The following is an 11893-nucleotide window of genomic DNA, read 5'->3' on the forward strand; positions in this document are numbered from 1 at the left end:
TGCCAATTTGTCGTTGTGACTGATCCCGCGAGTTTCGCAGCTACAGGTTTTTGCATCGTCGAACTAGCGATCCCTTGCCGCAGAGGAATCTGGTGCCTCCATTGGTTCACCTTGCTGAAAATACTTTGATGAGAACATAGGGTAAGGTGGGGCAAATCCGACCTAGTAAATGGTTTTGGCTGTAAAATTCTCATTTTACATCGGATCAAGTAGTTTTACATACCAAATTAAAGGTTAGACTCCTGGGCAACGTTCTGTATATAGCATTTTATTTGGATCTTCGGAACATCTTAAGAAACAAGCGTTTTACAAAAATGTTCATTTTTGCTGTTTTCAAAAATGGTGGGGTAAACCCGACCCCCTATGTTTTTGGTTGATTTAGTGCAGATATTACGTAAATTTTATGGTTTTACAATGATAAATCAATGAAAGTTGTGTTATTGAGTCGTAACATGAAGAAAATGGAGTTCAATATCAATCTTAGAATGCTAAAATCACGAGCAGTAGCACGTAATGATATTCCCATTTGCATCGGAGAAATTGCTTGACGAATACTATAATCATCACGTTTTTGTGTCTTTCGTTTGTAATTATGAACCATTTTGCATAAAAATAATAAATAACAATAAAAATATATTTCAATTTGATAAATAAATTTTTTCTTAGCAAAAAAGCGGTCGGATTTACCCCAATATTTAGAGGTCGGATTTGCCCCACCGCGTCATTTTTCATTACGATGCAATTAAAAAATATATGAAAAAGGTGGAACTAAATTCATCTATGCACTTTGTAGGACTTAAATAAAGAATTTAAATCCACTTACATTTATTATGCAATCACTTTAACAATCAGAAATATCCTGTGGTCAATAATGCACAAAAGTCAAATCAAAAGTTGTAAAAACACACTTTTTGTCGTATGAGCATCTCAATGTAGACTAATAAAATGCTGTCATACCACCATTATGATTATTTTCGATGCTCTACACGACAACATTGATATTAGTTCGCTTAGTGCTTCTGATTTTCGGTAACAGAGGGGGGTCGGGTTTACCCAACGGTCGGATTTGCCCCACCTTACCCTATGCTTGACCTATCATTATCGGCCTCTTCCAATTCCGCTTCCATTATTCGAAATCTTTCATTGTGGAACTCCTGGTCAAGTTGTAGTTGCTTGATTTCAAAATCTGCCTTCTGCGACTTCTGCTGCTCGTGACTGCGATCCTCTTCACGACGTTCTAGCTCTAATTGTCTATCCTACAGAGCTTTCTGTGCCTCGAGTTTTTGGAGATTCAGACGAGCTTTTGCCTTAGCGCTGAGTGGTCCTGATGGGCTGCCAGCATGATCAGAGTTCTTGCCGCTTCCCGCTGCATCTGGGTTTGGCGAACCTCCATCGGTATTCTCGGCACCTTCTAAAATGGGTGGTAATGTCGCAGGAAGTGTTGAACACTTAGGGCAAAGGAAATCCCTTTCGCTGACGCTGTCCCCGACTCCTACACACGCGTAATGCCACCACATCTTACAACGATCGCACTGGACCATTTCATCATTGTCCGCCGAGTTGCATGCATGGCAGTTTGTTGTTGGTGCCTTCCGGCCATGTTTGGATGGCATCCTTTAAATCTTTTAGTTTGTTGAGACGATGGGACGGAAAGTCTTTTTAGCAGAACACAACGTATATGTGTGATGAAATCTCGCTAAAAGCTGCGTTTGTTTCATTAATTTTCCATTTCAATATAATAAATGTGGTTACTTACATTTAAACTAACCTCACTTTTCCAATGCCCTCAACAATAGATTGATTGCCGAGTCTATTTTCAGGATACCGTTATTTTTATTCTTGCGTGATCTATCAAGATGACTGAGTCTCATCAACAAAACGTGATTATTCGGCCTAACACAGTGGCCATTGACTTCAGGTCTTTTCGCATAAGACCAAGTATTCGTGATGTGTAACATCTGCTGAAGGTGAAAATGCAGCTTCGGCTTTCAGAAGTCACCTTCATACAGCTTGAGCACGTCAGGCATGCAGTGCTGATAACCTTCACCAAGTTCGCCCAGGCGAAAAGATTCTTTTCGCAGAACAATTTAAAACACGTTCTTGTCTGTGACAACGCTGAAATCAAAATCCCTATATACATGGATAATGGAAATATTGAAGTTAAATTACATGATTTATCTCCACTTACTTGCAAAGTGGCAACTAAAAGATACATGTCGTATTTTGGAGCAGTGGAATCTATTACGGAGGACACATGGAGAAACTACTTCCCAGGTATTTCAAATTGTGTCTTTGTGGTAAGAATGCGGGTAGACCAACCCATTCCTTCCTACCTTACCCTGCAGTACAAAACAGAAGAGGGTGATACCATTACACAGCGAACTCTCTGTACATATCAAGGACAAACTAATACGTGCCAATTCTGTGAACAAACGGCACACTACGGACAACCCTGCCCAGAAACTGCGGACGAAAGCTCTGCTGCAGAAATAAATGCCAACACTCAAGTTCCAATATCATTACCTGAACTACAAACGGTTGCCAAATTTGTAGCTGCTGTTCACTGCCGCTAGAAGCATAATTGTCCCATGTGTATAGGGATTCCCATAGAACATGGGACAGTTATGCTTCTAGCGGCAGTTCAGGCATTAATGACAACTGCTAAAGCTGCGTCAAGTACTTCAAATTCAACTACTAATACCACCAGTGAAGAAGTTACCACCAAGGATGGAGTGTTCACATTCGTGACCCGCAAGGGCAAGAAGCCAGGAAGACCATCTGCTCGCGAGTATCAAGGAAGTAATCACGATGATGATACGGACGTAAATGACAACGAGAGAGACATGGATAACCACGAAGTTGACGAGAGAAGGAACATCTTTTCGACACGAAAAAGGATCTCCGCTCGCAATAGCAAGTTGCGCGCACAGGATCTTACAGGCTCAAAATAAAACATATTGTGATTTTTATTTTTACATCTTGTAAATATATAAAATACCCATGGCTCCTCTAAGCTAACGCATTGAGCCGTGTCAAATAAACGAATTAAAAAAATAGATTGATTGCCTTTTTGTAGAATTACAGATCAAATGACCGTGAGTTAACTATTAGTGGTAATAAATTCAGTTACTTACACACTAAGCCAGCCAAAAGTTGTTCAGTAATTTCATTTGACGACTTGCACAGTAAAGTGATATTTTTACGGAGCTGTCAGCAAATTGTTTAAAAAATTGCAGCAAAGTTTTCATTTTTTAGCGATTTTGAGTAATTTTTCGAATAATTTGCTGAAACCCGCTATATTTTTCACTGAATTTATCGGCACTTCTGTTTTTTCGGTACATAAACATTATCCAGTGAAATACTGACTGATTGTTCGGCAAAATTGTACCAACATTACCGAACCTCGTCAAAAACTTACAAACCAGGTACAGCAAATCATCTGTCAAGTCGCCATTTTCAGAAGAAACTGCTGACTGACCAGTATTTTTTGACGTTTGGATAGAACGGATTGCGGAGAGTTCAATAACCGAATTGTTTTACTGAATTGATTACCGAAAGGTTTGCTGTTCAAAACCCCAGTAAAATTTTACTGTGCCCAGTAATTCAAATTAAGTGTGTATCATCAATCCAAATTGTCTTCTATTACACCAACAATCAATTGATGAATAAATTTATTTCAAATATTCCGGCTAGGTTGAGGTGCGCAGCATTCAATGAGATGCTAAAAACGAAACGAAAATGAAACATCCCCCATTGCCCGCCGGCTCGCAGCTCATAGCCGGCACACGAGCCTGTTCTAAGAAGCACACGGCTCTTGATGAAGCAAGAAGACGAACACGAGCGTGTTCTTCTTACTTCGAACTCGTGTTCTCGGTAAAGCACACGAGCTTGTGAGACGACGATCACACGTTCTCGGCTTATGCGGCTCGCTCTTCTTATAAGAACAGACACACGAGCTCGTTTCAACACAGCACAGCTCGCGTGCCCGGTTAGCTCACAGAACAGGTACAGAGCGGCTCGCGTGGTGTGCCGGGACATCACTGCCAGAAGTCGCAATCTTGGATTTCAAAATGGTGTCAAAAATCAATTTCTGGCACCTACTCGTCAAGACCATTCCGAAAATACCCATATTGTTGAAGGGCGGGCCATAAGGAGTCCAGGCATGTCTCTTCCATCTTTCCGAAAATCTACTCAGACTTTTGCAAAAAGCGTGTTAATTGCGAGATCCGTGCAAAAAAAACTTCCAAAAATATTCAAAGTCTTTTCCTGAGAGCCTTTTTACGCGGATTATCGAATTAACGCGGTTTTCACGCGGATTTTCGAATTAACGCGATTTTTCACGCGGATTTTCGAATTACGCGGTTTTCTACGCGGGTTTTCGAATTACGCGTTTTTTACGCGGATTTTCCAATTAACGCGGTTTTCTTTACGCGGATTTTCCAATTAACGCGGTTTTTACGTTATACGTATCCCCCGCGTTAAAAATAATCTGGGTGTATAGCCAGAGAATGCATTACTTTCCAAGCCTAAACAAGTTTCGATTTCACGGATTCTCAGCAGCTCAAACAGAACATCTTGTTCTGCGGGACATCATATTTGAATAGCTGGTTTCTTAGGAACACAAATCGTGTCTCTGACTATGGATCTAATATAAATTCCATAACTGATTTATTTATGGTTTTACCCAGTTTTCTACTTAATATATAAAAATTGGTTCCTCCCAAACTTTCTCTTTAGGAAGAAACAGCAGTGCAATAATAATAATAATTTTGTAATAAGCTGCCGTAGTTGCCTGGGTAATGATGCGAAGACGAACTGTGCAAAATTTCAAAACGTCTGTTCCTAATTTTGAGTTATGGAGTACAACGCTCTTTATCGAGGTGCCTCCTAAAGTTTCACTGTAACCCGCCCAATTTTCAATATTTTGCGATACAAATTTAGGAAGCTGTTTGTCAAATGTTCAAGTGTGTTATGGAATATGTATAGGATTGAATAGCACAGCAAAAAAATGCGATATTTTTTCACCGAAAATACTTTACACTCTCCTTAATACTTACCAATAATTCGTTGATCGATGTATCTAACACGTTCCGGATCAAATGGTTTTTTGCTAACGTCTTTATTTGCATATCTAATAATATCGTACACTAAGTATCGTGGTTTTTTTTCACCATTGACTATGTCCATAACCATTTCCTAAAATATTTGAATGAACATTAAAAATAATAAGTCAGTTATTCAATATTCTACCCCATCTAATAAAGTATCTGTCAAATGCTCGTGCAAATTGGTATAGTGTGGGAACATAATACCATTTACTGCAAAGCACGAGTTGTCCCGATCGAAAAAGTAAATTTCGTTTGCTTTAACGATTAGCATCATGTATCGCGTCCCATCAGCCTTCCATGATACCTTGTACGGTTGAAGATGAAGCAAATTGAGATTATTATTATCCATCGATACAGGCTGACATCCGGGAAAGCCGGTAGACTTCCAATCACACATGCTTTGCACAAGTTGCTGTAACTGGCCAAGTCGGGGCTGATCTTGCACTTGTGTCACGCCACGAATACCATCCATAAACTTGGCGTTTTTGTTAACAAACTCTCTCTTCATTTTCTTTCGCTTATTAATTCCTTTGTTGTCCTCCGAGTTGCTGTTTTCTCCTTCTAAATTGCGCTTTACTCCACACTTAGCAACACCATTTCCCACAGAACCATCACCTAACTCACTGTTGTATCTATCAATTGCTTCGTGTGTTCCATGAGATTGGTCTTTGGAGCTATGGCCATTGATAGAATTGTCATCGTATTCTGTAGGGATAACATTGAAAACTAGGATTTATAATGCAGTCAATGATATGTAATGAGAATACTTACGTGTACACCACTCTGGTAGCGGTGGAGCAGCAATGGCATCATCCTCATCTTCGTACCGCCTGAACAATTCTTGTATGTAATCCTCTTTGTAAATTCCAGGTGGACGTGCTTTTGCAAAAGCTGCTAAACCTGCCTCTACAGAACAATCCATTTTCTCAACCATATAAGAAACTATGAGGAAACCTGTACGGTTGAAACCATGCGTACAATGAACTGCAATAATCTCTACTGGATGTTCTTTGCTGAATTCATCGACAATTTCGATAAATGCATTTGTTTGCTCTTGTGTCGGTGTCTCTCCATGACCGCGGCATTGAAGTTTTACATATTTACATCCGTTATTTTCAATCTCACTTCTATCATAGAAACGATTTGTATTAGTTAGATCAATCCAAAGTCCCATTTTTACCTGTAAAATAGTAGTAATTTGTAATTTATTTAATTTAATTTTAATTTATTGTCAACTATTGTACACGGTAACCTTGTTGTTATATTAACATTGATTCAAGTCAAGGAAAAATAAAGGATAAAATGACAGTGGAAAACAAGGTGTACAATAAACGTAGAAGTTGAAAAGGTATAGATTAGTTGCTTATTTTCTTAACCGCTTTCTTGAAACTCGTCGCTGAAGGCACCGATTTAACTGCAAGCGGCAGACTATTCCATAGAGAAGCACCTTCTATCAGCACGCTTCTCCTAGTGTTCGATGCATGTTGTGGAATTACAGTGACACAATCTCATATTCGTACACCTCTAGTGTATATGTTTAATACGTTTAATATTGTTTCATAAATGTTTGCGCTATTTAATTAAGGTATTGTTTTGTACATGTAATAGTAGAATTATCATCTGTCATTTTCTTATCATTTGTAATCTAAAGTGTGCAAGTTTCCTTACACTACACATAAAAAATCATTACTTGGTGTGAAAATGGCACAATTTTATACTCGTACACTTTTGAAAGGTCAATTAATTTGTCAATTTTAAGATCGGTTATTTCTTTATTTTACGTAGAAAAATAGATTTTATGACCACAGAAAAGTGTGGCACAGTTTCCTCTACACTAGTTTAAGAAATACCCTCAAATTAACGTAATGGTTAAAAAAAAGTAAACTAGCTCCCATTATGAGACGAAAATTAATTATTACTCACCAAAATGAAGGTAAATCACTTCAAGAAATCTTTGAAATTGTTCAAAGGTTGCGTCCAACTATTTAAAATGTCGTTAAAAGCTTTGATGTGGCGAGACGTAGAGCAGATATTGCGAAAAACTTGAACTGTAAACAATTAACGATGAGGGATAAACGATTTTTAATTAAGAAAAATTTGGGAAAATTGAGTAATTAATGTTATATAATGGTAAATAAATTGAATCATAGCATTAAAGTATAAGTCCGCTCTGGTACGACTTGTAATGTATGGAGAACGGCCAATTACAATACCTGTGTTCTGAGCAAGAAACTGTTCATCAATGAGAAGAACAAAGAATTGATTTTTTATTTACTAAACAACATTGAAACATTTTATCGAAATATTGGAAAGATTGTAAACTTTGTCTACGAGTCCAAATTCAACATCTTTGACTCAAATGACTGTTGTTTCAAGTGGAGAAAATCGAACTCAGACCTGGACGTTAAAGGCTTATAACAGCAGCCAAGCGCAGAGACAGTGGACTTTTTTGTATGGGGTATTATATGTCCACTAGAAGTGCTAGAGTCTTCATTGATGGAATGATGGATCAGAATGTGTATTTTAATATGAAGATCTTAAAATAAATTTTAAAGCAAAGCTTCCATAAAATGGTACTTTTACTAAGAAATGGTGGATATTGGAAATACGATCAGGAGAAGAACCTAAAGCATAAGGCGTGCAAAACACGTTTAGAGTAAATTTATAATTGTTTGAATGTTATGGATTCTCCACTGCGGACCCAGTTTATCAACTAATAAGAAAAATAAATGGGAGTATTTGGATAAAAAGTGTGAAACTATCCGAATTATAATGAGAATGGTCTTAGAAACTACTATTTAGAAGAATGGGATAAAATTTAAGTTGAATACACACAAAAACTAGTGATTGGCATTCCAATACGATTGAAAAGTGTAATTATAAACAAAAGCTAGCACATTGAATATTATAGAAATTTCAATTGATTTTTGAAAAAATATGTGTACTGTACGAATATGAGATTGCGTTTATATTTAACTATCTTTAGAATAATGATTATTTTTTAAAAAATGAGCATTTGTAGTACAGAGATAATTTTTGTATCTTCCCTAAGTTGTCTAGTAAACTATTTCTACATATATAAAATGTCTCGTAAACAAAATTTTTCTTGTAAAATGCATATAAGTATTCCGCATAGCGGTGTACGAAAATGAAATTGTGTCACTGTACGAGGGTTTTGGCTCTGTCCATTCCTGCTCGCTGCAGATGCTGTTGTAGATGTTCGGGGAGCTGTCCGTGATAACCCTACGACATGGATGGAGGTCGCATCCCATAGTTGTGTTTCTGAAGTTTTGTGTGGAGTTTCTGCATCGTAGGCCGTGGACGAAACGGACGGCCGCTTTAAAACAGCAGCTGATTTGTTTGCGCAGGTGATATTCCAGGGTAAAAAATAACATCACCATAGGAAAAGATTGACAGTACTACTACTTGGATCAATTTACTTCTCGTTTCCACAGCAAGAAATGGTAAGAAGCGTCGAAAAACACGTAGTGTTGAATTTTTTGTAGTGACCGCGTTTACTTGTTTTATCCAGTTAAGTATGCTGTCTATTTGCAGGCCTAGGTTAGTTACCGCTTCCGAGAGTTGAATCGCTTCGCCACAAAACATTATGTCCGAATTGGGAGATAGCTCTTCTCTACTGAACATTATGGCTTGCGTTGTTTTTTTGGGTTGGGGAATAGTCCATTTCGTTTAGCCCACTGCTCAATCGCTAGGAGATCCCTGTTGATTGCCTGAATGGGTAGATGAATATCCTCAATGCGACCTGTAGTGCAAATTTGCAGATCATCTGCCTAAAGCAATAAGTGTGTCAGGGCAATATGAAAGGAAAATCAGCCACATATTTGTTTTGTGCACTTATACAGGTACGATGACCGGAAAACCCTGTCATCGGGAACGGACAAAAGGAACTCATGGTTCGTCAGTCGTAGGAGTCAATTCAAGTTGACAACGTAGCTTCAACCGATTTGCCGCTTACCAGCAGCAGTTAATTGAAACTTGTCAGTGGATAACACTCTGTTTACTAATCCCAATAAAAAGGTGACTGACTATCTTCTGCACAGAAGACACGGTCCAACAAAATGCGGGTATCATTTTTACACATTAATAAGAAACTACGTCTACGTCTTTGAAACGCTGTTCATTCAGAAAATTTTCCACAATGTTATCTTCTAACACACCGATGATACTCTTTCAAACAGAACTAATGCCATTTTTTATATAATGTGACGAGATCACGAACTTGAAACAAATTGTCAGAACCGTGTCGTCAGCTTCATACGACTATAGTATTCAGCAACTCTACCTTAGTATCTACAAAGGGGCAACTGGGACGACTTCGAAATTCCATTCTTCGGCGCACCACATTCGAAAGAAAAGGTGTGCTTATCGCTGCCCCTTACATGGAACAGGCTGCCCGTAAACGTAAAACAACTTACAGTGTCAACCCTTAAAGCTGCTCTTGAGCTTGTGGACTACCCCTGGCTGCTACTCCGTTATCGATCTGGACTAGCTGAAGTTGCACAGGGAATCCGTAGGGGCCGTTCATATACCACGTGAACAAAAGAACTTCGTGTTGACCCCCTCCTCCCTATCCGTGGACACTTCCTGTATCCCTACCCCTTTCCTACGATGTCCACGTGGACCTTCGAAAAAAAAGAGTCGTTTCATAAAAATGGTTTTTAGAAAATGTTTTTGTGTTAGACTACAATGATACTAAAGGAACTAATAAAAATTTTGCGCACTTCAACCACAGAATGTCATACATTCCTTTAGATTGTTGCAAAATTTCATATCTACGTTTTAAAGATTCATCATAATACAAAATTGAAGTAACCTATGGACTCCTGTTTTGGCTCGTGATTTCAACCACAATCCAAAATTAGTGGGATTTGACCAGGTTACAGAAGATCGAAGCGTACGATTTCCTCTGATTTTCTGATGATAGTTGCCTTCGATGTTTCCAATTTTCATAGATGCATGCACACTCACACACTATGCTTTTAAGGACGACTATTTCAAAATCTTGAAAAAAAAATTGAAGGTTGAAGCGCGCACACCAATTAAATGCGATACAAATTTCCTTCATTTCCTTATAAAAGACAATATCGTAAAATAAACAGTCCACGTGGACTCTAGCTGCTATCAATTCATATTTCGACAGAAGTTAATCTTGTGTTAGGCAAAAACAAGTCGAAACAAGCTGGATTTGAGTTCCGCTTAAAAAAAAATTAAATGTTAAATGGAAATTTTCCGCAATCATCAGCGGCTCATACGAGACAAAACTATTGGCATTACACCAATTATTGATAATAGTTGATGAATTGAAAACAAATTTGTATCGATGATCTTCCTTGACCTGATATAAGGTATACAAATGTAGCCAACAAGGTATCTTAAAGCTAATAAATTAATTCGATAGTACCGTTCGTGTAAGCCGCTATGATCAGAATATCGTATCCAACAAAATTACAATTAAAACAACTGCCATTGAACTGTATTTGATTCATATTTACCTTGTAAGTTTTCATCACCTGGAACAGCATATCTGGCGAAAAACAACATTCAACAGGCATTTGGGATTCGAATTCCTCCTTGAGAGGTGTTTTGAATGCTAGAAACTTATCTGCTATTAAAGTTTCCGATTTTCGTGGACAGTAAAGCCACCGATTAGGAATCGGACCAGGACCACGAGACATGACCTTTTTTATGAATACACCCTAGGTAGATTAATGTCACTATTTTATAGTAAATGTACTACAAAACACCCGAAAGTCACCTAAATAGTCAGCCTCATTTAGGCTGTGAACCTGAACCAATGTCGTATATACAGGTCTGGCAAAGATGGCACTTTGGTATTCGTAAGATGAATCTTACATGACTCGACAAACATATGATTACGGCCTAAAAGCCAACTGTCAAAATCCACTTTGAATGGAAATTCCGGACAAACCGTTACACGCCATTCACAGATGTTGATAATAAACGAAAGAGAAAAGTTTTCTCTTTCATAAACTGTTGTGAACTGTGTTCGACTAGTAACGGTTTGTCTGGAATTTCCATTCAAAGTGGATTTTGACAGTTGGCTTTTAGGCCGTAATCATATGTTTGTCGAGATGAGTGGTGTGAGTGATCACAGTATAAATCGACTTGCTTTCGTCATAGCGGTCGTTCCGCTCCCATTGAATTGTGTGACCGCTATGACGTCGACCCGTTGTGCTTCTGGATTGTTTACATAGTTTTGGTTGCCAACACTAGCAAACCGTGTGTTCTGCCACACCTATATATACGCATTGAACCTGAACCATTTGGCAATTCTAGAGCTTTTTTTCATTACATCATATCTAACAGAAACGTCAAGCGGAGAAAATCGCGTGCAAAAATTTCCTTGCAGCTTTTAAATTTATTTAACAATTAAAGCACACGGAAGGCTATTAATTCTACTATCACCTCTGCATTTACTAGTTGCACGATCGTATAAGCATATTACATGTTTTTCGCGAAGATAATATTGAGATAATTCTCGACAAACATATGATTACGGCCTAAAAGCCAACTGTCAAAATCCACTTTGTATGGAAATTCCGGACAAACCGTTACTAGCCGAACACAGTTCACAACAGTTTATGGCGTGTAACGGTTTGTCCGGAATTTCCATTCAAAGTGGATTTTGACAGTTGGCTTTTAGGCCGTAATCATATGTTTGTCGAGAATTCTCGACAAACATATGATTACGGCCTAAAAGCCTACTGTCAAAATCCACTTTGAATGGAAATTCCGGACAAACC

The 11893-nt window shown here is 38.2% G+C and overlaps 1 protein-coding gene across 2 annotated transcripts in view; it reads right to left on the bottom strand.

The window, feature by feature from the left end:
• The window catches only part of LOC131692295 (mRNA-capping enzyme), a 198033-nt gene extending 187102 nt beyond the window's left edge, over positions 1 to 10931 (bottom strand). The window contains exons 1-4 of one of the 2 annotated variants that reach the window (XM_058979303.1): positions 10622 to 10931; positions 5880 to 6288; positions 5251 to 5813; positions 5058 to 5196 (exon numbers count right to left, since the gene is read on the bottom strand). In XM_058979303.1, coding sequence (XP_058835286.1) covers positions 5058 to 5196; positions 5251 to 5813; positions 5880 to 6288; positions 10622 to 10804 — 1294 coding nt within the window. In that variant the 5' untranslated portion in view covers positions 10805 to 10931. Of the gene's footprint in view, positions 1 to 5057; positions 5197 to 5250; positions 5814 to 5879; positions 6289 to 7031; positions 7141 to 10621 lie in introns of those variants that run through there. The other variant, XM_058979379.1, reaches the window with a different exon arrangement.
• Between the last annotated feature and the right edge of the window lie 962 nt (positions 10932 to 11893).

The sequence above is a fragment of the Topomyia yanbarensis genome, chromosome 1, assembly GCF_030247195.1.
Source record: "Topomyia yanbarensis strain Yona2022 chromosome 1, ASM3024719v1, whole genome shotgun sequence".
Taxonomy (NCBI): domain Eukaryota; kingdom Metazoa; phylum Arthropoda; class Insecta; order Diptera; family Culicidae; genus Topomyia; species Topomyia yanbarensis.